We start from the raw sequence: 27,767 nt of genomic DNA on the forward strand, positions 1-27,767 counted from the left end.
ATGCAGACCACCGGGAACAAGAGATCCTCCTGCCCAAGTTTCAGGCTCCGGGAAGTGGCCTCAATGTACTTCACCATGATTATGGTTTTCCTGGTCATCCTGGTGGTGGCTCTGCAAGGCACAGCTCCCCGGGAGAATTATTTCCCTTACAAGGTGCCCCTGGATCCCCAGAGTTTCCTGGAGCTCTCGTGGAATGTCAGCTACCCGGAGCAGGTGGTGCATTTCCAGCTCTTGGTCAAGGAGCCGAAATTTGGGCTGCTCTTCGGGATGTCGGACAGGGGCGAGTTTGAGAACGCGGACCTGGCCGTGCTCTGGAGCGACGGGCACAGCTCCTATTTTGGGGTAAGTTGCTTGCACAGTGCCAAGGTTCCAAGCTCGGCTGCCTGTCCAGGAGTCCCGTCCTGGGGTAGTTTTTGCTCTGTAGTGGGAAAGGATTGAACTGTACCTAGATCTCAGAGGCGTCCATGGGAGTGTGGGCTGTGTGAGACCTTCAGGTACAGGTTTGGTCTGTACATTTAGCTGTGGGTGGTTAACAGGTGCTTGGAGGTTTATTCCAAAGGGATACAAGGCTCAGATACCACAGTGATGAGTATGGTATAGGATCTGAAACAGAACAGAATTGACTAGTTAGACTATCAAAGGAGCTAACAACTGCTCTCATTCCTTGACCCCGGTGTCTTTAGTGCATTTATTTCCAAAGCGCTGTAACAGGAGGCGATATATATGCGGCAGCTACGACATGCACACATGCATGATGCCTCAACAACTTGGTTCGCTTGTGCACTTCTGTCAGTCACATTAAAAATTAACCACAACTCCAGTTAATGTCTTCGAGAAAGTGCAAAAGTGATCATCCAGAAGGTCTGCTCTGCCAGCCTCAACCAGTCAGATTTGAAGCTGTAGCAAAGATCAACAGGACTTTGGAAAATACAGTTTGACTGCCCGCTGCCAGGAGCACAGTACTAGAAGAAATCAAACATGCAAATGCATTTTGGGTGGACAAAAATGCCGAATGCTAGACAGGCAGCTGGGGAGCTAATTTCTGATTTTGCAGTTTGATTTTGATATCGCAAATTATCATCTTTTGCTACACGATCAGTTTGTGTTACTTTTTAATCTTTCTTTGCAATAGGCATGTATCTGAAACAACAAATCACATGAACCATCCCCAGGCCTTTGGGATGGGCTCACGGTAAATTTGTTTGAAGGTAGAAAGCAATCCAGCTTTTTTCTGATCCATTTGAAATTACCAACTATCAGTAATGTAATCTACAATATAACAGAAGGATGAAAAGGAGGGCTTGGGACACTATTATCTGTGCTAGTTTTGTCACTAATTACCAGCTAATCACCAGTATGAGAAGACCGGAATGCTACAGGATTGCAAAGCATTGAGTTAAAAAAAAAGAACATTTCTAGTATGGTTTTCACATGTTTATTGTAAGATGTACAGTGCTCAGTTCAAAAGCAGTCAGTGTTCTGACCTTTAGTCCCATTTTGGTGCTTAGTAGCATCCTTTAACTACTGCATGGAGACTTACAGAAATCTGTACACTATCATCTCTCTCCCCGGCTGTCTTTTTTCTGGTTGTGTTTGTCAGATGCTAAAAGATCCAAATTTGCGTAACCTTTCCACATACTACAAGATTAATTTGCACAATGCGTTTCTGTGAAAACAAATGTCACGCTTGATTCCTCCCCCCACCTAAGGACAATATGTTCAAGGTTACAATTCTACACTTCAAGCTGAAATGATGCCAGAGTGTCTATTCCTTTTTATTTCTCAGACAAAAATAAAATGAAATTACATCAGTGGCTACTCCAATGGAGTATGTGCAATGAGATATTTCCCAGTCTCTTCCTGCACCCAGTAAGTGAAAGAGACCTACTGGAGATGGGAAAGACGTACTCAGTAACCCAGTTCAGACTCCCAGAACTAGCGCAAGTTTTAGGCCCTGCTCCTATACATCTTTAAACCCAAGATTGCTTATTGGGCCAGTTTTGCCACCCATATGTAATGCTCAGCAATACCTTACTCTTGGAGTAGTCCTGCTGAGTTCATTGGCACTAATTGTAGAACAGGTTCTGGCTGCAGATGATTAAGATCTACAAATGTGAAGAGCGGTTTGCTGGGTCATCCCCACAGTCCTCCAAGGACAGGTTGTGTCTGACCGTAAGCCACTAGCAGCTGGTCTATGATAAAAGTCTTTGGGGGGAAAAAATGTTTCTGCACAGACAGGTGCAACATCTTCTTAAATCCCTGCAGGATTTTCCTACCGCTGGGCTGCTGGTCAGAAATCCAGTCCTTTGTTTAAAGGAACATGGACGTTGTTGACATAAAAAGTTAGATACTTTTCAAAAGTTACTAACATCAGTTGTGCCTAGTAAACACCACCACCACATACCAAATGATACATCCTGCCGCCCTACAAATCGTTCTGTGCAGTACAAATTCTGGGTCAGATTTACTCCTCCTGTCACTCTGCTGATCTACGTACCCCTGGTGAAATGCCCCTGATCGAGATATTATTTACTTGTATCGAAGCAGCGTCTAGGAGCCCTAGTCATGGACCAGGACCCCGGACTGTCAGGTCCTGTACACACACAAAGCAAAAAGACAGTCCCACTAAGACTGAATAACGCTGGCAAAGCATCGTGTCCTAACTGGCTATAAGGATTTTTTTTCCCTCCTCCGCAGGATGCGTGGAGTGATGAGAAAGGGCAGCTTCACATGGATTCCCAGCAGAACTACCAGCTTCTCAAAGCACACAGAACCCCCGAGGGACTCTACCTGGTCTTCAAGAGAGCCTTCAGCACCTGTGATCCAAAGGACTACCTTATAGAGGTACTGCAGCGCCTGGCCATGGGCAGAGGCGAAGTGCCAGCGCAATATTTCTCCTGTTCACAGGACGGGCTGGACTCTGAGCGCTGTGCCATCCAGGTGGCTAGTGTCATTGGGATCACTTATCACTGAGAGCTCAGGACTGATTTGATAACAAACAGGTAAAATCCTGGTCCTACTGAAGTCAATAGAAAAAATCCCGTTGGCTTCACCAGGGCCAGGATTTCACCCAGTGTGCGCTCCGGTGATGTTTAAATACTTGTGGTCTAGTGGTTAGAGCTCTGGGTCAAAAGTCAGCATGACTAGTGCTCTGGATTGAAAGCTAGGGCAGATGGGCTTCTGATCCTGCTTACATTGGTGTAAATTAGGAGTAAATCAGTGAGTTATACTGGCGTAAAACGGGTGTGAAATCAGAATCAGGCACCTGCCTGTGGCAATGACTTGCTGTGTGACCACAGATGTGTTGTCTCTCACTGGTAAAACAGAGATACTACTTACACCGTGGGAGGTAGAAAGGGTTAATTCACCAGTGAGGAAGAGAGCCTTGGATGAAAGGGGTTTGCTTTGGCTCAAAGGAGCTAGGTATGTGCAAACTATTATTGTCGGACTTTGCATTTGTGCCCTTGTCGTGTGGAGATCCTTGCATTTTCCATGACTGTTCATGAGTTAATGGTCTGACTCTCCTGGAAGGCCTCAGAGGCACGAGAGAACGTCTCGAATCCAGAGTCTGACTATCGTTAGGGAACCCGGCAAAACCTTCCTTGGCAAAAAAGCCTTTCTACCAATGGCACTCGCAATGCTGACACCCTTTCTACCCTTAATCCCCTCCGAACAAGCAGGAAATTAAGAAAATCTTAAAAAAAAAAAACCCAAGCAAACCAACAACCCTACCCCAAGCAAAGTTTGGAACCCAAAAAGGGAAAAAATGCCAGAGTCTCCATGAAGTCCAGTAGGGCCTTTGCTGTGGCTACCAATTGTATGGGGAAGGTGCTCAAATACCCTGGTGACGAAGGGCAGTATAAAGATGATTAGATTAGATAGAGAGCGCTCTACGTTTTCACCCACAATTCAACTGATTCCCCCCCCCCACCAAAACAAGTAACTGAAAATCAATGGTTCATTGGTACGATGCCCAGTGTTCCCATCTGTGGGGGTCTACCTCCCACATGTTATTTGTAAGAGAACATTAGACATTCATCCCTTTGAAAAGGAAGAGCTTAAAAAAATGTTTACACAATCCACGTACAACTCTTTATAAATCTCCATAAGATATTGAGTTTATCCGGTTCCTACCATCCGCTCCCATTAAGTACATTAGCTCTATTGAAATACGTCTTCTGCATCGCTCCACATCACAGTGTGGAGCCAGGTATTATGCGAGTTGCAAAGAGGTGTTGTTGGAAGGACGACAAGGAGGAGGATTTTGAGCCGAAGTACAGTCACAAAAAGATTTTCCAATGAAATGTGTCTGGTTTTGGGTTCATTGAACTTCTGTGAAATGGCAGAATTTTTTGGAAAAAATGTCCAACTCTGGATGTCTGGAAGGGACAGGCCTTGTGTCATCAAGAGGGAGTATGGTTCAGTAGAGCAGTGGTTCTCAACCAGGGGTCCATGGCCCCCTGAGGGGCCGCCATGCAGGGCCAGCGTTAGACTCGCTGGGCCCAGGGCAGAAAGCCAAAGCCCCACCACATGGGCCTGAAACCCCTGGGGCTGCAGCTGAAGCCTGAGCAATGTAGCTTCACGGGGGCCCCTGTGGTGTGGGGCGCCAGGCAGTTGCCCTGCTTGCTACCCCTTAATGCCGACCCCGGCTTTTATATGCAGAAAACCAGTTCTTGGGCACAAGTGGGCCATGGAGTTTTTATAGCATGTCGGGGGTGGGGGGCTCAGAAAGAAACAGGTTTAGACCCCCTGCAGTAGAGTGAGTCGAGGACTAAGAGTGGGAATAGATTTTGGTTTCACAGCAGGACAAAGATTTTAGTGACTGTGTGTGTGAGAACTTGTGTGAAATGAATCTGTGAAAAAATGTGCACAGATTTTGGGTGTGTGTGTGTGTGTGTGTGTAAAAATTTTTTTTCATACTTATTCCCAGCTCTGTGACCAATCCAAAGCCCACTGAAATCAACAGGAGTCTTTCCACCGACTACAACAGTCTCTGGATCAGACCCTTTACCAGCAACGTTGTCTCTCTCTGTGTGTGCCTATGTGCAAAAGAGTGAGAGTGCCCCTTGTTTATGAAGGGGGAGCAGTATATTTCACTGTTAATGTATATGTATGAATTTATTAGGTCTAGAAATGAGCTGGAATTGTCATGAGCTTATACTCTGAAGAAAGCAATTTAAACCATCTAAATTAGTAGGGAACAGCCTCTGATCAGGGATTAATGCAGTGAAATAACCTCAGCCAGATCCCCCTAAATCTGTCGTGTCATTCTAAGCAGCACCCTGCACAACATGGCAGTGACACAGACACAAACTAACAGTGGGCTCTCAAATTTGCCGAGCCTGGAGAGGTAGCATCACCCTGCCTGACTCACCCCAGCTCTCAGGGCACTAAAAACTACTCGGGCAGTGCCGAGCTCTCCTGCTCTGCGGGTATCCCCTGCTATGCCAGTGTCCTTGGTCTCTCATTTCAGGATGGTACCGTGCACCTTATCTACGGGATCCTTGAGAAACCCGTCCGTTCTCTCCAGGCAATCAACATCTCTGCCATCCACAGGGGGGTGCAGAGGGTGCAGCTGCTGAAGCCAAACATTAGCGCCCCGGAACTGCCCAGGGACATGAAGACCATGGAGGTCAGAGCCCCCAACGTGGTCATTCCCAGCCAGGAGACCACATACTGGTGCTATATGGTGGAGCTTCCGGACAGCTTCCCGAGACATCACATTGTCATGGTAAGAAGGAGGAGCGTTTTTCTGAAGGAGAACGGGGATGTTTTCCTTATAGCTAATCCGTTAAAGCTCAGGTAAGTTGTCTCCATTCCCTTAGCCTCTGGTGGAGGTATTCCTCTGTTCTTTCATTCGTCGGCCAGCAGCCCGGATAAACAGTGCTCTCTGTGCTCCAAACCCAATCCTTGAGGTCCTCCTCTTTCTCAAGGCTGCACCTTCCAGAGGTATCAGCCACACGGCAGCTTCCCCACGGCTTGGTATCCCCACAGCCAGCCTCCCTCCATGACCTCTCTCTGAATGGCAATGCCCCTGGTTCCCGTGGTTACTGGCTGCAGAAGCCAAAGATCAAAGGCTTCTCAGCAGGGTGGCAGGAGGTGGGAACTTTGAGGACAGGAGCACTGCTCTTCTCTCCTGAGTCCTCACGATAGGCACGCAGCGATCGCTTGTATGGAAAAGGAAAGTGCACGATATATTTTTAGTTTCTTGTCATATGATGTAGCAATTGGAAACGCATTCCACCTGGATACAGTTTTCTTCACTTCCAGTCTTCAACCATTGTATATCATTGCTGGACATTGTTGAACAGCTTCCACATTCTGCATCAGAGGTGGCTGCATTTCAGTGGTGGGTGAAGCAAGACATCTATATCATCGATATCTCTATCTAGACATATGTACTTTGTAAAGTGTTTCGAGATATTGTATGTGGATACTATATAGAAACAGAGATCGTATGGTGAGAGGAACTTTAGATAATTGTATGGTCATTATCAGCCATTATTAATACTTGTGCCTTCTTCTCGGATCCCCCTTTTGTAGTATGAGCCAGTGATCACGGCAGGCAACGAAGCTATAGTCCATCATATGGAAGTCTTCCAGTGTGCTGCAGAATTTGACAGCTTCCCACATTACAATGGGCCCTGTGACTCCAAGATGAAGCCGGACCGACTGAACTACTGCAGACATGTGCTTGCAGCGTGGGCCATGGGAGCTCAGGTGTGCAAACGAAAGCAGTGGCTGCTGCACTGACTCTCCCATTCATTTCAGCTGCTTTTCTTTTGACCCCTCTTCCATTTGTCTCACTTTCTTTCATATCAGAGATGAATCAGAACCAAGCCCTGGGATCTGAACACCCCTAACATTTCATGGTACTCAAAATCTGGATCTCAGTGTTGGGGTTTGGGCTCATTCTTGTTTAATATCCCCTCCCCCATAGACCTCGGGCATAGGCGGGATCCTTAGCTGGTACCACTGAAGTGACCAGTTTGTACCAGCTGAGGGTCCTTCCCATACGCATGCAGGATAAGAACGCCCTTCCCGAGTGGCAGACACCTAGCCGTTCACACAGTCGTTTGGGACGAGACACAGTTGTGGGCCAGAGAATGATCTCCCGCTTGCACACTTTCCTCTCTAGCTTTTTCTGCCTGGCTCCATGTATCAGCTGCACACAACCCCCTCACATTCTCTCCTCCTCCTGCTTACAGGCCTTCTACTATCCAGAAGAGGCAGGACTTGCCTTTGGTGGTCCGGGCTCCTCCAAATATTTACGGCTTGAGATTCACTACCACAACCCTCTGGTGTTCAAAGGTAAGCAAGCCTTCAGGGGCCTATGGATATGGGCCAGAGACTCACGTACATGCCAGGCTCTTAAGCACGGCCTGACCCAAGGGCGGGGCTGGGGGGGGGGGAATCTATAAAATCTTTTTAGCTAATTGCTCCCCAGGCACCAATACACTGCGGCCACGGAGCCAGAACACTCCCCGGCTGTCCTGTTGGTAGGGCGGGCGGCATGGCTTCCTGCCCTCCCAGGCTCATTCACTGGCAAGGGAAACCACGTTTCCCTGAAGGACTGGCTGCCTATAACTGCACCCCCCCACCCCCGCTCAGCGCAGGGAGAGGGGTGCCGGCCTGCAGCCCAGACATCATTGCTTTAAGTAGAGGCAGCTGAGGCATGGCAGGGGAACATGTCATGGAAAGCAGCTCCTACCCAGACCCCTTCCGGGCCTCAACCCAGCAGAGCACCCGAGCGGGGCTGCCAGTGGGACGTGGGGAAAGCAAGCCCTCGCTTTTACAACCTACTAGCAAGAGTCTGCTGGGTTCCACCGTCTCTGCTCATGTCAGCACAGGGCCCTGTACTTTTAACCCAGCTGAGGCCAAGAAATACTGGAGACCTCATGCAAAAGGCCCTGCCCGTGAGACTTCCAGCATTGTTTACAGATAGGTGAGGTTTGGTCTGGATCCCAGTCTCCCCAGCCTTGCCTGGCTTGGCTTGTGCTCTGCCTCGTACGAGTCCCTGCACGCAGTCTGGCACCGCTCTGGTTCAGGGCTGCAGTAGCCAGGGGTGGGTGCAAAGGGACCTTGTGGATCTGGACTGAGAAGCCTTGGCAGAGCTGTGGAGATTCTACCTTCACCATGCCTGGCTCAAAGCAAAGGTATTAGTCCCTCAGATTGGAATGTTTCTATCTGCACCTTTCTTCATAGTCTTTCCAAGCAGAACATGAAGCCAGTAACATTGGAGCTTGCAGGCAGCTATTTGCCTAACCAAACATAATAAAAATCAAGACAGAGAGAAAGAAATTCTGCACAGAAGCAAGATTGCAGACCCACCTGTTAAGTGTGAAGAGGTCGTTTTGGAGTGGTCTACCTGAAATAGCTCCCAGCTAGACCAGCCTCATTATAAACAGATATCCTGGCTTGGAATAAATAACAATAGCATAAATGGTTAATACTGGGCACTTACGTGCACTTTCAGGTGAGGATCTAAAATCTAAAAATGCTCAGACAATTAATTTAGCCTCCCAAGGCCCCCACCCCCATGAGGCAGGTCAGCATTATTACCCCCAGTTCACAGATAGGGAAACCAAGGCACAGAGCAGGTAAACGACTTGACCAAAATGTCACACAGTGGCAGAAATAGACCCTAGGAGTAATGATTACTAGCCCTGGACAAGGCAACCTCAGAATTAGGCTACACATTCTTTGCCCCTTACTCTAGGGTATTTAGAGGGACCTCTGACCATGGTATCTGAGCTCATTGGCTCTGTGAGGTAGGGCAGTACTGTTACCCCCATTATACAGCTGGGGAACTGATGTGCAGAGAGGTTAAAGGTCTTACCCAAGGTCACACAGGAAGCCCATGGCCAAGCAAGGACTTGAGCCCAGGTCCCTCAAATCCGAGGCTAATGCTATAACTACTAGACCATCCTTCCTGCCTGTGGGGAGTGAAAACATCTTCCTTTCCCAAGTATGCAAACTCGTGGTCTTCCCACCACTGCTCTCAAACACTGGGGCTGAATTTCATTACCGAGGGAGAAGTTTGGGTGGGAGTGGGATGGGGGAGACATTTTCCAAGTGAATAAATAGCATTTCTGGTTTGATACCTTTGACAGTCGACACATTTTTTAAAAACTCCGCTAAATTACCAGATTTCTCCATTTACATCAAATCAACTCACTTCATGAATATCCCAGAGTATTTTTAGGAGGCCAGAGCATATGTACTGCAGATCAATCACATCACATTCCGAGACTCGAGAAGCAACACGTCTATAAATATACGGCTCGCTCCTTTCATTATTTTAACCGCTTTTCCCTTTTAATCAATAACATCGCCCCATTTAGTCTGATCTGTTTGATGAATCCAACCCAAAGCCAGATACTCATAGATAAGTATGAGCCCTCTCGGCCCTAGCTAACCCGGCCTTTCCCTTTACAGCCCACACCTGAAAAACGTGCCTGGAGGTCAGGGAGGGGAACCATTGGTGCTAACTTTGTTTTTGCTGTTAAGAGAACCCAGGAGTCCGATGAAGTGAGCTGTAGCTCACGAAAGCTTATGCTCAAATAAATTTGTTAGTCTCTAAGGTGCCACAAGGCCTCCTTTTCTTTTTGTGGATACAGACTAACACGGCTGCTACTCTGAAACCCAGGAGTCCTGACTCCCATGCTCTTGCTCTAATCACCAGTTGACCGTGTGTCACAGAGACAGTGGCATTGTCTCCATCCTCACCAGCCGCACTGTTCTCTACCCTTCTAGTAGCAACGTAAATAGGATGCATAATGTAGCTGATTCCACTTGAGCCATACAGTGGGGCTTTAACCCTGATCTGAAAGCGTGAGCTTCAACTACTTGCTCTAGAAGTCGAAGTCTTTTAGCTGGAAGCAGTCATCATCATCAAATCCTACCTCTCTCATGCAGCCCAGTCACCAGAGGGTGGGTTACACCAATGTCACTCCCAGATGGGCTGGAGATTTGTTGCACTTCTACCCACACAACTGCCATCATGGCTGCAATGTCTGCTTTTTATTCCCATTGTTGGGGAGAGAGAGTCTTCATTGAGGAAGGGCTCCGTGCTCCCTTTCGGACAAACCCTCCCGAGAAAGGCTCCCCAAGCAATTGTCTGTATTTTCAACCATTCCTCCGAAAGGTCTGGACAGAGCCCCCTTCTGTGCCTGTCGACCCAGCTGGCAAATCAGCAAGCAGGATTGTGTCATGCCTAGTCTGTGTCCCTCCACTCTTTGGGATGAAGGCCTGCTCTACACGTGAAACATTTGCTGGTATAGCAATGTCATAAGAACGGCCATATTGTGTCAGACCAAAAATCCATCTAGCCCAGTATCCGACAGTGGCCAATGCCAGGTGCCCCAGAGGGAATGAGAAGAACAGGGAATCATCAAGTGATCCATCCCCAGTCGCTCATTCCCAGCTTCTGGCAAACAGAGGCTAGGGACACCATCTCTGCTCATCCTGGCTAATAGCCATTGGTGGACCTATCCTCCATGAATTTATCTAGTTCTTTTTTGAACCTGGCCTTTACAACATCCTCTGGCAAAGAGTTCCACAGGTTAACTGTGTGTTGTGTGAAGAAATACTTTCCTTTCGTTTGTTTTAGACCTGCTGCCTATTAATTTCATTCGGTGACCCCTAGTTCTGTGTTACGTGAAGGTGTAAATAACATTTCCTTATGTACTTTCTCCACACCAGTCATGATTTTATAGACCTTAATCATATCCCCCCTTAGTCATGTCTTTTCTAAAATGAAAAGTCCTAGTCTTATTAATTTCTCCTTATACGGAAGCCGTTCCATACCCCTGATCATTTTTGTTTTCTGAACCTTTTCCAATTCCAATAATGTCGCTCAGGGATGTGATTTTTTTAATGACGAACCTATACCAGCAAACCCCCTAGTGTAGACACAGTTATATCAGTAAAAAGTCCTTTCACTAGTATAGTTTATTTTGTTTGGAGAACTGGTTTAAATTATACTGGCAAAAGCCTCTTTTCCAGCATAAGCTGAATCCCCACTAGGAGGTTTTACTGGTAGAGCTCTACCTGCAAAGCTTTTCTAGTGTAGACAAGGCCTAGGCCTCAGTGTGGCATCTCATCACCAGTCTCACTCCCCTGCCTGAAGGGAGTGAAAAGGAATCACAATCCAAGGCAAACACACAGCGTCACGCAGAGTTACCACTGGAGGGTTTTTCTGAGAGAAGCAGCAAATCCAACCCACGGCAAATCTTATCCAAACGCTGTAGCCTCACAAGTGTCTTTCTGTTGGGCTCCGGTGAGAAGGATTGGTGCACAAGAACTGATGGCAAGACTTGGCGTCCCTTTCTGCTTTTTCCAGAGCTGAAACTCTTTCTTCACTCAGATCAGTTTGCAGCGGGATAAGACAGGATCAGTAACCGGGGGGGCCATTATGCCGTGACATTTCACTAAGAGAGCGCCAGGATCTTCTCTGTTAATTACAGCCTGGGGGCGGAACACCATCAGCCGAGTAGATGATGTTACATCACAGTACAGAGTGCACATTTCACAGCCCGTAATCTCCATAATCTCTTCCACCACCCCACCTCGGCACTAGAGAGTTAAAAAAACTGCACTCACCCAGTCCCGCTCAGACAAACACACACTTGCTCACACACCCTCCTACCAATAGCCTCGTTTTTTGTAATGGCCATCCAGTTAGAACAGATGCTATCTCCCAAATTCCCAAGGGCATTCTCAAAAGAATTCCCAGGCCTGTCCTTCTGGTCTCTTTATCATTTGCTCACCCAAACAATGGGGCATGCAGAACCAACTACGCTAACCACAGCTCCGAGCACATCCAAACTGCACAGAACTTACCACCTGGGGCGAGGCCTGGAGAAGGATCGACAGAGGCTAGTCACCCGGCTTTATACATCGGAAGGGGCTCACATACCATGAACACATGGACCTGAATGGAATAAAATGGAACTGCGTCATGTGCATGAAAGAAAAATTAGAGGGCCCCCAAATGCCCTAGGTTCAGTCCAGATCCGCTGGGCATTTCCTGGGCAAATTCATGTCGGTGGGAAATGCTGGCTGACTCCCGTCTAATCTCAGGGAAAGCGTCTCTGCTCTCCCTTCAGGCTATGAGCTTACCTGAAGGCATGGCAGTAATTTCATGAATTAATTGTAACGGAACCAGGTTGTAATGAGTGGGATGCTCAGAGCTGGTGCATGTTTGGGGAGGAAGCCAGGAGACTAGGGAGATGGTGGATTCGGATAGGTGCTGCCTTCTAGTCCAGGGCGATAGAGAGCACAGAACAAGAATCTTATCCTTTTACACCCGGAGGTGTCTAGGCTGGGTCCAGAATAGTTTGTTGGGGCAGAAGAGAAGCAGAAAGGTACAGTATAAAAAAAGGCACCATCTATTGGGGAGGATTTGCAAACAGGCTATTCACTGGCCTTGGTAACTGGGAGGAAGGTTCTCCCCACTCCACAAAGGAAAACAGAAGCCTTCATTGCAATTTACTGGACGGCTGCCCATTCAGAGATCCCAAGGCCAGAAGGAACCATTGTGATCATCTAGCCTGACTTCTTGCATAGCTCAGACCACAGGGCTTCCCACAAAATCATTCCTCGAGCAGATCTCATCATGCTGTAGAGGGGACACTCATGCCAGTCAGCACCAAGACTTGCTAGAAGAGCTTTTTTTGGAACCCAGGGGACACAACTAGGTTCTGGGCTCAATGTGTCTAATTCATAAAGGGCTCAGCTATGAGCCTGGCTTTGGGACTGCATAGGGGAATGAGGGAAAGCAAGGAACCCTCTTACTGATCGGCATGAGATACTCCCACATTGCCGGTCCCTGCACAGGATTCTCCCGCCCACATGGGCAGGGATGGGGAGTGGGGGGAGCTTTGGCTCCTACCCTTTCCCCTTCCCGCATGCAGGCCCGTGCAGCTTTTCCAGCTGGCACTGGGAAGCAAGCTGCTCAGCAATAGGGCAATCACAGCTTACATCTCCTATAGAGCTGTGGGGAGCCAGGCACTTGTTTGTGTCTCAGAGTCACAGGCTGGTTTCTGCCCTGCTCTTGGGGCAGTGAAGCTACAAGCTAGTCCTCATTCGGGCTGGATCGTCGGGCAACAGTTCAGCCCAAAACCGTGATAAGAGTTCTGCAACTTTAGCACGGAGAGTCCTAGTTCAGAACCAGGGTGGGGCTGGAAAAGGCAGAGGAGAGAAAGACTTCCCACCCCTAGGTCTGAACTGAGTCTCTCCAAAATCTGCCTCCCACACGTACTCCCACCTACTGTGGGTTCGCGTGGACTTCCAAAGACATTCCCATTTGATTCCCTCCTCCTCTCAGTGAGCTGTCGGTCCCTGGGCTGGTGACCTTTCCAGACAACCAGGCACGTATCTGGAGACCATTTAGTCCAGTCTCTTGCTGCTGGTACAACTGCCTATGGAGAGAGGGGAGTATAATAGGATTGTAAAAATAATAACAAGATAGTACAAGGAATGAGTGTACAAATGGAAGAACTGAGCTGCTTTCCTGATGCTTAGTGCACTGAAGTTTAATTTTTCATGTCTGACATTTTCCCACGTGCGACTCTTACTCCCGCTGCGATTTGCAACGCGGTGTCACGGCGTGTCCTCTTGCCTCGCCAGGTCGCCATGACTCCTCCGGGATTCGCCTCTATTACACAGCCACGCTGAGACGCTATGATGCTGGCATTATGGAGCTGGGCCTGGTCTACACGCCGGTGATGGCTATCCCACCTGGGGAAGCTGGTTTCCTCCTGAAAGGGTACTGCACAGATAAATGCACCCAAGTGGTGAGTACGATAGGGCCTGGCAGAGGTGCACACAAGCTCTTCCAGCTCAGCAGCACGAGGAATGTCTGCGCCAAGAGAGGCCCAAGCGCTTGTGTTTACTTGGATGAGATGACTGAGCTTTAGAGAGGAACTGGCCAGTAAGTAGCTTCTTCTCTGTAGCATCTGTGCAACGTACCTCAGGCGGCAGGTGACCAGGATTCATCACTGAATTTGGTCTGCTGGTCAGATCATTTGCTTCCCCAGCGTGGCCCAGGTACTGATGGAGTGGGTAGCTATGGCCCAGGAGTGTGTCCAGCGTACCCCCAGGTCATGCACTGCCCTGCAGTTCTTGGAAGAAAGCGAATCAGGAACGAAAGAAACGTTGCAGCGACTCACTGTCTTTTATGCTGGAATGAGGCGTCCCTCCACCCCCCGCAACGGCGTTTATAAAGTGGCTTTGCAACGCTGATGAACGTCTCTTTCCCACCCCACTGTCAATCTCCCATTCAGATTGAGGGGCAAGGGGAGGTTGAAGCGATTTGCCCAACGCCACAGAGTCGATGGCAGGACAGGGACTGGAACTCAGGCCTTCCAGGCTCCCAGCTCACACTTAGACTGGACGGTTGTTAATATGAAAATGATGCGAGCCGTGGCGTAGCAAAAAGTGCCCACAGGGCTCCAAACACGTCCATGCATCTTCTTTAATCTATAATTGGCAGGGGACTGACAAGCAGTAACATGATGGGGGAAGAGGTCCTTGTGCCCGTAGCTGAGGGCTGGGTAGGTTGACACCAAAGTTCCCATGGCAATAGGGTGTACGCCAGGCGTCCTTGCACAGCATTGCCCCTCGTGGTGAAGCAGCTGTGTGTGTGAGGTACTGCTGATCTCACGTCCTTACAGTCACTGCACTATCAGCATCCAGTTCGTTGCCTGATAAAACGCTTGTGGGTACAACAGGAACCCCACATCTCAGCCTGTTCTGTGTGAGCACTGTGGAGTTCCGTTATAAGAAATGCTGTTTAAAACAAAGACCAAGGAATGTTCTCCAGATGTTCAGAAAATGCCGACAGCCCATTCAAAGTCAATCCTTCTTGACGGCCAACTGCTCAATCTCCCTGGTCTAAGAACCGTTCCCTGTCTCAGAAAGCTTATTACTGGAGTTTCAACTCTTAAAAGGTGTAATTTTTCTCTAAGACAACTTCCATTTTCAAGCCAAATGAATTCTGTACACTGGGCAGATGGGCACCATGCAATTAGACAAATCACCTGCCAATTTATCGATTGGGGTTTATGTTTCTCCCATTTAAAGGGCCATCACCAAATTTAATTTAACATTTAGTTACAGTGGCACCTCTGATGTGCTACATTTCAGGAGGGGCAGGTCCCTGCCCACAAGAGATCACCGTCAAAGACCTGACAGAGAGGTAGAAAGAAGTTAGGGGAAACAGGGATTTTTAATTTGAATGTGATGGGGACTATGGTCTGGATTTGGAATCGCTCTCTAGTATGTTTTCTCAATTTCCACTGTGACTTCAAGGAGGTTTTAAACAACATTTTTAGAGGCCCTACGCAAAACCAATAGTTGGTGCTGTGCGCTAACAAACATAAGGAAGTCCACAGTGCCCGGCCAGGGCAGCTTCTGCTGCATTAGAAGGTGGTGGGCAGTAAATCAGGGCTAGACAGACTGATCTGCGGGTTCCCAAATGAACATTTATTTTCAAGCTTCTAAGAGATTATACAAACAAACCTCCATTTAAAATCACTTGACACTGTCCCTTTAAGTGCCTGCCACACCCCTCCCGCAGAAGCCATGCTCAGTTCCTCAAGGGAACTGATGAGAGCTCTTTGGGAAAGAGGGAGTGATGTTGGTTGATTTAGTCATTTGTCATTATTCGGCCCGTACAAGCCTGGATATTCCCACGGGATTGTTTTTCCAGGCTCTGCCCCCGGCTGGGATCCACATCTTTGCCTCCCAGCTCCACACTCACCTGACGGGAAGAAAGGTGGTGACGATTTTGTCCCGAGAAGGGAGAGAAAGGGAAGTTGTGAATGCGGACAATCACTACAGCCCTCACTTCCAGGTACTCTCCTTTCCCCATTGCCCGCAGCATCACACCATCATGAAAACGACCCTGCTATCGTTCAGTGGTCGGTCTCATCTCCCGCACACAAGGGTGCAAAGCGGATTCAGTGCTGCTCCTAACTAGACTCATCAACGCTTAACAGGGAAGATGGGGTAGCAAAGGGGGAACTGGTTGCATCTAACTCCAGCGTTGTTGTTTTTCTTCTTTTAGGAGATCCGCATGTTAAAGAAAGTGGTTTCTGTCTTCCCGGTGAGTGACAGCAGAAGCAACAACAGCAGCTCCCCAGTATCGGAGATGCTTTGCTTAAACAGCAGCACCTGGGGGAAGTGCTTTGGCCTGTGTTATATGGGCAGTCAGTCTACATGATCGTAATGGTCTCTTCTGGCCTTTAAAACCAGATTCCCTTACATTATTTTATCCTACTGGCTATGATAATAAGTGAAGCCAGTAACCCTTGACAGACAGACTTTCTCACAGGTCTCAGTTCCTTAGCATCTAAGCACTTGCTAGGTAAATCAGCTCTGCATGGTGAGGTTCGATATTGGCTGAGTGGGCAACGTTCACTTTGCATGCTCCATAGGTGCTTGGTTAGAGGTAGCCATGGAGCGGATGGTGCTACATTAGCCCATCTCCCTCAGCGACCCAGCCGTCATTACCGTCCACAAGTCTCCACCCCTGGAAGACTCTCTGCCTCCAGCTACGAGCCAGTCTCTGCACGGAGTGCTCCAGCCCCGGCAGGAGCTTCCCATACAAACGTAACAGGAAAGAAATAGTCAGCGTGATTACTAAATATAAGCAATCGGAACCCATTTGTCCAACAGCTATTCCAGGGATCGTGCAATCACATTATCATCATCAGCAGGAATAGACAAAGTTGGCAGAACACACTTTTGTGGCAGAAAAATTCACAAATGCCCCTGCAAAATTTCATGTCTGTAGAAATGTTCTGACCAGCTTCATTAATAACTCCAAAGAAGTTAACCCAGGTGCCTTTCTGACTGAACGCCAGGGAAGTCAATGGGAGTTAAGCACCTAACCTGCTTAGGCACTTCTGTCAATGCCACTAGCCACCTATCTGCAGCTTTAGGTGCTTCAAACACCTTCAGAATCTGGCTCGGAGTTCCTTAGAAGGTAGGGAGGTGAAGGGAAATCTCGCAGGGCAATGACTTGAACCCATCCCTTCAGAGAATGTATGTTCATCACAGTTACTAACACTCAGGGCAGCATGTTGAAGGGAAGCAGATTGCCTGACATGTCATTGAAGCTGCTGCGGGGGTGGAATCTGGGAGAGGTCTCTCACGGCACCATTCGTGGTTCTGCACATATAAGAAATAAGGTTTCAGATGTAACGCTGTAGCAATTTGTGCTTAAACACCCAGGGCGATGTTCTCACAACAACCTGCACGTACAACACAGAGGACAGGAACCAAGCAACTGTGGTAAGTGTGCGTGCGAGCACATGAATGTTTGTATGTGTACGAGACAGGGAGACACAGGTGGAAGGTTGCAATTGACAACAGGGCACACTTAAACGCTGGGTCAATGGGATTAGTTGAGTGCTGCAGGCTAGACACATGCTTAAATACCTTGCTGAATCAGGGCCTTCATTCATTTCCCCGAGGAATAGTGGTCGAGGAATGTGTGCGCTAGCCATTCGCTCCTTGCAATCAGTCTCCTTAGGTGATAAGTGAAAAGGAAAGTGAGCCATTCTAATTCCCATTACAAGCCACTATCTCAGTTACTGATTGTTATTAAAGAAGGTCTCATTCTGTTCTAATATCTGCAGCAAGAGAGAGAAGGTCAGCTACGCAAGCTAAGGGGACAGAGCTAAATATTGCGGAGGGATTGCAGGAAGTCTACATATTATTATACACCACACAGTCTAGCACGGTTATCAGTCCCTGCTAAAGAGGGGTGAAAATCCACATTAACAGAGGGTGCTACAGATTAGAAAGCTCTGTGTGTGGATGTGTTGACCTTTGGTTTAGAGGTTCACATCTCTGGGTAAAATCACAACGGTTTAGTGCAGTTAATGTTGATCAGGTTTTTGTGGCATCGATACGTACATCAGGGTTGAGTGGGAATCTGTTTGCCCATCCCATGAGAATTTTTGATGTTTTGAAAAATTATCCGGTCCCAAATCGGGAGGAAAAAATCAAAATCCGAAATTTTCGTTTTTATTTTGCCCAAAATTTTTTGCCCTTTAAAAAAAATATAAATTAAAGTAAAGTTTCTAAATGAAAAGTCATTTCAGACTGAAGAACCAAAACTTCTTGTTTCAGAAATGTTGAAATGGGACATTTTGAAAATTTAAAACCCTTTGTCCTCCTCAACAGTTTGAGTTGGGAAATTTGTCGAAACCAATCCTTTCGTGTGAACAGTTTTGGTTTTACCAAATCAGCCTTTTTCAGTGAAAAAAATGTTTCCTGGAAAATTTCCCAGCCAACTCGGTCACTGTGATTTCCTACCTGAAACCCACTAACCGTCACGGCAGCGTTTGGGAGCGGATAATGCACACGATACAGGAACAAATAGCGCCTGCTTATTTTTGACTGGGGAGGGTGCATTGAAATCCGCACCCACACTTGTTTCCCCTCTTCTTGCAGGGTGGGTTTAGCATCACGGACGAGATGTGTGTCAACTACGTGCACTATTACCCCCAGACGCAGCTGGAGCTATGCAAGAGCGCTGTGGATTTAGGCTACCTGCAAAGATATTTTAATCTCGTGAACAGGTACGGAGTCCCCACATGGCTCAGGCTGGGCCTGAGCATGTTGCAAGTGGATGGTGATTAACAACAAGCCGTTTGCTAATAAAACTAAAAATAGGTAATGCCGTGGTTTAAAACATCTGTTCTGCAGGAGCAGAGCTGGGTGCATGCAGGCTCAGGGGGAGCTGAGGAATGATTCATACTTGGGTGCTTTAGCAAAAGCCCCAAACCGGCTGTTTTTAAAAGAAAGGTTTGGAGAGAGATCACTGGGAAGGGGACATCTTTTTGGTGAGGGGCTTCTTGCAAGACACAGTGCATGGGGGTAACGTGGGAGACATTATTGTTTGCAAAAGTGGTCTAGGGCCCTTCGCTTTCCAGTGGCCAATTTACAGGGGGAACTTAACGATCCAGAGTACACACAGCAGCAAATGGTAAAACCCCAATAAAGTTATAGAGGCTCAAATCGGGCTGATCACAATGGTCCCTTATAATCTATGAATCTATAGACTGCTGAAGGTCACTCTCATTACTTCTGGCCACACATCCAGGTGCTTAGATAACCCTCAACACCATAAGATCCAAGCTTTGATCATGGGCCCAATATACACGAATAAAGACAGTCCCTACTCCAAAGAGCCTGTAAGAGGAGACTGTGATTATATAAGGTATTGAGTGTGTCCTGCGCTGTGCAGTCACCGTTTTCAGTGAATTAAGGATGCTCAGCACCTTTCAGGATCCGGACCTAGTCAAGGAAGAATTAACCCCGTCCAGCACAAGGACAAGAGGAGTCAGTCCAGCTCTGCTCTGTTGCATTCTCTCTCTGGTATTTCTCCCACATTAGGTTTAACGATGAGGAGATCTGCATGTGCCCACAGGCCTCCATCAGGCAGCAGTTGTCTTCCGTCCCTTGGAATGCGTTCAACAGAGACGTTCTGAAATCTCTCTATGACTTTGCTCCGATCTCTATGCACTGCAATAAATCCTCAGCGGTTCGTTTCCCGGTATGTATGGGTCCCTCCAAACAATCCATCTGAGAGCATCACTGAGCGGTGACCATGCTGAAACAGGCCCTTTGGACTCAGCAGGGCTACTCCCTGTGCGGATGCAGAGTTGGAGGGGCCGAGGTTGGTGACAACAAAAAGTTTGGTGCCACCTGCCTAGCATTGCGCTAAGGGGGTGGGAGATGGAGTTCATTTTCTCTCAGGCCTTATCAGATTCCTTACTGAGGTCCAGTCAGTGACGCACGTGTAAAGCTCTTGAAGACAGGGGGCTTTCCACAGATTCACTGTTTGGCCTATGGAACCTTTCTTACTGGTGTTGATCCATGAGATGTAAAGAACTCCGCTTGACTCTAGGGCTGAAATCAATGTGAGTTAGGCACCTTCGTGCTTTTGAAAATCCCAAGAGGATCTTATCTGCATCTTTAGGCACCTAAATCGCTTTAAAAATTGGGCCCTAGAAGTTGCTGTGTTAGAATTTAGAATGCTACAGTGATGGGCGCAGTATAAACACCTAGTTATTAGATAAATTAAATTAGTTTAGTCTTATCTGCATAAGTCCATTTCTAGAGTTACTTCGCAGAAGTCACCTTTAAACTAGAAATTCCTCCAGAAACAAGGGGAAATAAAGGCCTATTTTCAGAACTTTGGAATATTGTATTGGCTGTCAATAGAACTCACCCATTGAACACAAAGTCAGTGAGATCATAGGACAGGAGGTGGTGTGGCCTAGGGAATAGCACACTGCACTGCACTGGGACTCAGGAGACCGGGGTTCCAGCCCTAGCTCTGCTGCTGGGTGACTTTGGGCAGTCACGTCCCTGCTCTGTGCCTCAGTTTCCCCACCTGTGAAATGATAATGTACCTTTGAGCTCTTTCAATGCAAAACACCATATTAAGGGATGTTGATGATGATGCAGATTGAGCACAGTTTTCGGTCTCTCATCACCGTCACTTCCCAGTGCCATTTCTGGTCAGGACAATAGAATTTTCGATGACACCTGAAATTATTTTTGGAGAAGGTATAAACCAAAGTAGTGGGGAGAAACAGAAAACAGATTTAAAAGGAGGAGCATCAGCTCCCGATAAGATTATTTTAACAAAGTTTCCATTGGAGCTGGCAGAGTCCTGTTAAACTCACTGGGCCGAATTCTGCTCTCAGGATGAATTTCTCCCCTGTGCAGAGCACCAGAGCAAAGACCAGTTATGTCCCAGTTAAACCCTAATCTGAGGATTTAAGTGGTGCACAGACCTTGTGCTAGCTGTCTGCATGGGATGATTTTCACTCGCAGTTACTTTCCTTGAAGCCCCTGGATTGAAAGGAGTTATAGGAGGGCAACTGAGAAGAGAATTTGAAATTAGTGCGGAGCTGGCACTAACACAAAGTAGGCGATCTGGAGTCTAAAAGTAAATGAGAAAAGAAAAAGACCCAGAACTTCCCCCTCCTTCTCTGTTTGTTTTTTTAACTGAGTGGGATTTTAAGACATCTCAGTTATTCCACAGAATTCCTGTCAAGAGAACACTAGCTTTTAATTAGCTGCTTGCCTTTCTGCAGTTCAGTGATCCCAAGTCCGTCTTGATTTTCCGGAAGAACTCTGCTTTTAATTATTTAGTAAAATTAAAATCCGTCTCCTGCACAGAAGGTAGTTGGAGGTAACATCTGTCTGTGTGTTGCAGAAGTGAAGGAGAGGGCACTTTCCTCTGACATCCACTTCTACAAGAGCTTGTGGAGTATTTATTTATTTAGATTTATAAACACACACACACCCAAAAGAATTATTCTTATGGTCTAGACATCCTTGATGTAGCTTAAAACACAACAAATAGAGGGCGTTACCTACAACTTTGAGGTACGGAAGCTAGAGCTGTGCGAAATTATTTTTGACAAACCATTTTTTTTTGCCCCAAAACACGTATTCACTTCAACAGAAACAAGGTGGGGATTGGTACTGAAATCACTGCCTTCTGCTGGCCAAAAGAAAAGAAAAATATCCCCAAATCTTTAGTTGCTACATTTTCTAAACAAAACATTTGATGCATGACTTGTTGTGTCAACGTCTAAACCCATTTTATCTTTTTTTAAAAAGGTTAAAAACTTCAAAAATGAGACAAAACGAGCTTGTTGGACTGCAAGTTCATTGCGGTGGACATTTCTATTTAGCCAAACAATTTAAAACAATGATGATTTCAGGTCGACTTGAAATGAATTTTTTGTTGATTTTTTGATTTTCGTGGCCACTGACCCAGAAAAACTCGGTTATTTGCACAGCTCTAATAGTGGCGGAACCGAGCAGGGGCCCAGAAATGGAAGCACAGATGCTGCTGCAGGACCAGGAGGTCCAGTCACAGATCTCTGCTGGGTCCTGGCCGGGAATAGCAGGGGATGCTGCAGGACCAGGAGGTCCAGTCACAGATCTCTGCTGGGTCCTGGCCGGGAATAGCAGGGGATGCTGCAGGACCAGGAGGTCCAGTCACAGATCTCTGCTGGGTCCCGGCTGGGAATAGCAGGGGATGCTGCAGGACCAGGAGGTCCAGTCACAGATCTCTGCTGGGTCCCGGCCGGGAATAGCAGGGGATGCTGCAGGACCAGGAGGTCCAGTCACAGATCTCTGCTGGGTCCCGGCCGGGAATAGCAGGGGATGCTGCAGGCTGGGAGTTATATATTCACGGCTCTGTGCTGGGTCCTAGCCGGGAATAGCACCACTGAGGCCTCGGAGCGAGGTGCGTTGGCAGAGCTGGGTGTTGGGACGGGTACACGACTAGTCAGGGCTGTCGCAGCCCCTCACCGTGGTGGGTGCCCAAGTCACACAACACTTGACACTGTGTGAGATGCCGGGCTGCATTTCAGGAAGAGCCCATTTTCCTGCTTTCCTGTTGGTTTGCCATTCCAATGCAGTCGCCCTCCCCTGGCTATTTAAAGCCTCCAGAGGAGATGGATCTCCATTCCTCTTCCATTTCAGACTAGTCCTCTCCCTCTGCTCCCAGGCAGACTGATTAGTCACAGCCATTAGGGACAAATGCTGGGCAACCCTGGTCATTAACGTCACTGACTTATCCAAAGCAGGATGTGCAGCCACCGTGTAGGACCATCATCTCTCCCACCCCTTAACCCTACACTGAACTCACCTCTTCCGGGAGCAGGGACTGAGTCCACGTCCCAAAGAGCTACCCACTGTGATGGGTTGAGATGACTGAGGAGACCATAAAACCAGATCCACCAACCTGGCTTTGGATTTAAGTTAGGATCCTATGGCAGAGGGGGGTATGTTAGAGTGGGGTAGGGTCAATGCTTCGTGCTGAAGAGCTACTGGAACTGCACAATGCTCCCTGTGTTCTTATACGGCTTTTAACACAGTGCAGATTTATAGGAGGGCTACAGTGACAATGCGGAGGCATGGCGTGGAGAGGCCCTAGCGCACACTCGCCTGCACTCCTAACACCTCATGTCAAACAACGCTAATGATCTAGCCTCCTCTTTGAAACTGTAACCCATGGAGACTGTACTTAGCCTGCCCACCCCGTGGCTGATTAGCAGAAACAGGCCGTGCTCTCAATGCTCAGGAGCAGACTTCCCCAGTCCGGACGTGTTCAGCTCTGTGGTTTGTGTTGGGCCTTTCTGGGTGGGACAAGCTGTCGGTCATGGTTTTACCGAACACCATGGACATTCACGGCAGAGGATGCCTTTGCATACACAGCAAGATCCAGCTCTCTGTTCCTTAGCAATCTCAGTGTGAATCTTTCTCTCTGTCTCGTGTCAGGAATGCACCTGCCTAACGACTCTCGCCCTCATCTTATGATGGCATTTATACCGGTGCAATCCCTCAGGAGCCAATGTAATTACACCATGGGCAGCTGCTTAAAGCAGAAGCCAGCCTACAGATTTCATTTTAGTTAGTTACCATGCAGGCACCGTAATGACCAACCCTCATTATCTCTGTCTTTACAGCGGACTGAATGCAATTTGCAGTCGCCCATGGTTTATACCTTCTTGTCACTCTTTAAGCTCTCTATCTAGCTCGGCTGTGCATTAGTGAATGTGTGGAAAGAACAAACTCTCGGGGATCAATGTCTGTAATGCCCTAGCTGCCTGTGCGGGCAGAGTGCGGGTGGAACCAGGTGACCATCATTTTCGGCGGGCAGTTACTCACAAATCAAGCTGTATTATACAACGGCCCAGAGGAAGCTCAGGAGTCAAATACTGTGGAATCCAGAGCGGCAGGAAATCCAGCTCAGCTGGTATCCTGCCTTGCCTACCTCCTCACTAAAGAAATAGGGCCTGGCTTGGAGGATGTTCTAATCCCCCTCTCCAACCACTAGGCAGGGCATTCTAGTTACAAAGGAGAGTAAAATGCTTTAAAAAAAGAAAGCACAGGCAGATTCTCAGCTGATGTAAAACCAGGTAGATCCACTGACATAACAGAGAGAGGCTGATGGACACTCGCTGAGGAGCTGGTCCAAGGGTGGGCAATACATTGCTCCAGTGTGCTGTGCCTGAAGGGGAAAAATACAAGAGCCCTTTAAAAAAAAAGAAAAGAAAAGAAAAAAGAGAGAGAGAGAAACAAATCACCATCTTAACTCCCCCTCCCCCCCGACTTCGGAACAGGTTGGTTCTTGATCGAGACCCATCTTTAACCTCCACCCCTATGTGTTCTTGTTATTATTTATTTGTGTTATCACAGTATCTGGAGCTGTGCTAGGTGCTGTACAAACACAGAACAAAAAGACCCCAAGAGCTCACCTGCTAACATCTAACTCTCTCTGCAGGGCGAATGGGAGAAGCAGCCTCTGCCCAGGATCACCAGGGTGCTGCCGGAATCAGCCCCAAGCTGCCAGCCCGCCGTAGGACCTCCTCCCGCATCCCCTGCTCTCGTCAACCTAGGCAGGGTAAAGGCAGAATGAACGCCTGGCAGCCTGCCTCGATACTCGTTGTTGCCGGGACGGGATGCTCCTCGGCACACAGGGTTGTTCGGGATTTGGTTCAGCTTTTGTATGCTGCCAGGGATGCAGAGGGCACACGTCAGACTGGCTCCCCTTCCGGATGTACGGTCCATCACACAAAGAAAGGCCCTTTACTCAAGGCGGTCTGGACTCCGCTCATGAGATACTTTCACACCCCTGGGATGGCAGTGAGTGGGTGGGACACAAAACACCTCTCCACACACATGCAGGCCCAGCTCCTGCAGATCGTCCCTGAATCTCTGGGATGGCGGGGAGGATGCAACACCCGTATAGAAGCCAAACAGACAAGAGCTTCTCCTACAGCGCCACCAGAGCTGAGGGATTTGCAGGTTACAGGGTTGGCTGCTGCTAGGCCACCGCTGGGAAGAACTCGGCCCTGTATTATATACACCGAAGGGTCAGGAGACCCAGTTAGCCAGGTGCTGCCTAGTGGGCAGAGGGCAGGACCGGGAAAACATGAGTTCTAATTCCAGCTCTGATGCTGGCTCGCTGTGGGACCGCCACCTCTCTGCCTCAGTGTCCCCAAACACCAATAATCTATACCTTGACACCTCCTTGACGGGGGCTTGTTAGGGCTAATTCGTTAAAGTTCAGCACGTACTCTGAAGATGGCAAGTGCTATTATTAGTGGATTATTAGCAATGCCAGCGCTGAGTAATGCAGGCTGCCACCCCCGGAATAATAACGCTCAGGATTTCCATTGTGCTTTGCAGCCAGGCACTCCCCGCTCTCCTCCCCCACCCCATGCTCCTAGTGACCAGTGCTAGGTTATCGCTAGGGAAATAGAGGCCCAGAGGGCAAGTGGCACTGGCCAGGGGCAGGCAGAGCATCAGCAGAATCAGAAGGCAACTCCTCCTGGCTCCTAGCCATGCACTCCCTCTTCCCCTTAGACTGGTGAATGACAAGCCCTCTTTTTACCAGAAGCCGATGGCGTAGGCGCCACAGACTGAGAGATGCTGACTTGTCACTGACAGCTCCTCTTGACATTTGCAGCACAGACCTGGGAATGTCTGGAATAGCCAGGGCCAGGCCCTGGCTGCCGCGGCTCCTCCCCTGCCCCTCCGAGGGGCTCATTCATGTTGAGGGGACCAGATGCCAAGGGATGGGAACAAGCGATGCTTTTGAGCAAGGAGTTACAAGAGAGGGGGGCCTCTCTCTGTCTCTGGCCGGGGAGGGAGGACAAACCACTTAGCATGCAAAACGACTCTGTTAAATAGAGAAATATACATTGGCCCACACAGCTAAGCCAACAGCAGGACCCAGGGAATGGACCAGAGCTTCAGCTGGGGTCAATCAGCATCAGTGGAATTTACACCAGCTGGGGTTCTGGCCCAATGCATGCAAATAACCAGAGGCGTCTGGATCCCGCCCACATCCCCAAATTGTCCTTTTTTGCTGTAGGAGCCTGAAGGAGAAATCCCCAGAGAAACAGAAAGGGGGCTGGGGTAGGGAAGAGGTGACTAACTCCTCCCCAGCCACAGCAGTCATGTCAGCACAGCCCACATGTTTCTAAAGCCTGGTCTACACCTACAAATTAGCTCAACCGAGTGACACGGCTCAAGGCTGTGAAAAACTCCATGCCCTGTGCGATGTAGTTAGGGCCACTTGGCCCCCACCGTAGAGACAGCTCGGTCGATGGAAAGATTCTTCCGCCCACCTTGCGACCGCCTCTTGGAGAGGTAGATTAACGTCACCGCTGTAGGACGCCTCTGCACTACGGTGCTACACGTGCACAGCGCCAGAGCCGCACCATTGGAGCGTAGACCCAGCCCCAGGAAACACAAAAATCCCAGGCCAGGTTGATCGCACTGAAAGGATGCCTTCGGATCCAATGTGGCAGGAGGGATGTTCATGGATGGGTCTGGGCCACCTTCAGTGGTGACATAAATCAAACGGACCTGCCCCTCGCTTACCTTCAGGTCTCTTTATGACAGCATAAAGGGACCTTAAAATATTCCCCCCTGCCTGCCCAGAGGCTTCCCTGGTGGCTCAGAGCTGGTAGGTCTCCCCCCGGCCCTCCCTGCACAGGAGAGAGGCCGGAGTGCACTGTCGTGTAGCCATTCTCTGTTTCCGAGCAGCCACAAGCAGCAGCGTGTAAATTAGCACAGCCCTGAAGCTGCTCTAATTTACGCTCGAGGCCAGACATCCTCAGCACGGCCCCGGAATACAGGGAGCACAAAGGTGACTTAAAGGCCCTTTTAACCTTACCCTACTCCGAGTGCAGCGAACCAGGCCTGAAGTATGTGTTTTAGCTGCTCAGAGGTACTAATGTGTTGGATGCCTTCCAGTGCTTATACTCATTGGAGGGAAAACCACTGCATCACAGCCCCTCCCAAACACTGCTTTCCCCATACACTCCCTTCTCCATGTAACTCCCCACCCAGCTTTGGGCACTCTGTCGTGTTGCATCAAAGGAGGGGGAAGGGGGAGGGACTAACTTCCAGAAAACAAGCACCCATCACTGAGAAGGCCCTGTGGCCACTCTCTCCTGCTTGAAATTAGGGGGTTTTGCAAAGGGCCGCTCCACGCAGTGCAACAGAAATGTGTCTAGTCACGAACTTGCAGGCTGGGACCTTGCTGCTTCCTTTCACAGTCTCACAACAGCGTGGGGAGCGGGTGGGAACTCCCACTACCTACACAGGTGGTAAGGGAGGGGTGGAGCATGGCTCCCACCCCTAATACTCCGAGTCACCCAGTTCACGCCATGACGCCCACTTTACGACAGGCAGGGGGCAGTTAGCTCAAGCACCTCCTCCGCCTTGCTCAGGGCATTGCCCGGGGTTGTCTCCCGGGTGGTCAGAATAAAATGCTCCCGTTGAGGGATGGGGCAGGATAAACAGCAAAGGGCGTTCTGCATCCGCTGGAGCGTCAGAGGGGTCCGTGCAGAGGACCGTGCCCCCCGCTCTAAACGGGGGGCGGGGCCGGGGGCATTGGTGGAGTGGGTTGGAAAATGGGTGCCCACGGCTGGGGAAAGGAGTGCTGCTTGGCCCAGTGGCACATGTGCCGAGGAGCGTCAGCTGAACGTCAGGCGGGAGAGGAGAGGGGCAGAACGTAGCAGGAAGAACCGCAGGTAGGGGAGCATGGGCTGGATTCTGATCAGTTACTCCTGTGTAAATCCGAGGCAGCAAAAATGCACCTGATCGAGGACGACAAAGAGAATAAACGGTCGGAACTGCCAAGGCAAATCTGTCTCTTCAGGTCCTGTGTGTGAAGTCCTGGGTCTGCGGGTGCACCAATG

The 27,767-nt window shown here is 48.8% G+C and overlaps 1 protein-coding gene and 1 long non-coding RNA gene across 2 annotated transcripts; one reads left to right on the forward strand and one right to left on the reverse strand.

Moving 5' to 3' along the window:
• Positions 1-27,659, forward strand: DBH (dopamine beta-hydroxylase). Its single transcript, XM_007061014.4, has 12 exons — positions 1-342; positions 2,698-2,844; positions 5,474-5,731; positions 6,544-6,720; positions 7,209-7,311; positions 13,633-13,799; positions 15,716-15,859; positions 16,073-16,111; positions 17,242-17,301; positions 18,469-18,596; positions 19,414-19,573; positions 24,335-27,659. Exons 1-12 carry the CDS (start codon positions 1-3, stop codon positions 24,467-24,469), a joined length of 1,860 nt encoding a protein of 619 aa, XP_007061076.3. The 3' UTR covers positions 24,470-27,659.
• Positions 15,348-24,518, reverse strand: LOC122463131. The gene is made up of 3 exons (XR_006286171.1): positions 24,309-24,518; positions 17,449-17,537; positions 15,348-17,178 (listed from the first exon to the last, which is right to left on the reverse strand). It is a non-coding gene; the product is annotated as an uncharacterized LOC122463131 (long non-coding RNA).
• Positions 27,660-27,767: the final 108 nt, after the last annotated feature.

This window comes from Chelonia mydas, chromosome 16, assembly GCF_015237465.2.
Source record: "Chelonia mydas isolate rCheMyd1 chromosome 16, rCheMyd1.pri.v2, whole genome shotgun sequence".
Lineage (NCBI taxonomy): Eukaryota > Metazoa > Chordata > Testudines > Cheloniidae > Chelonia > Chelonia mydas.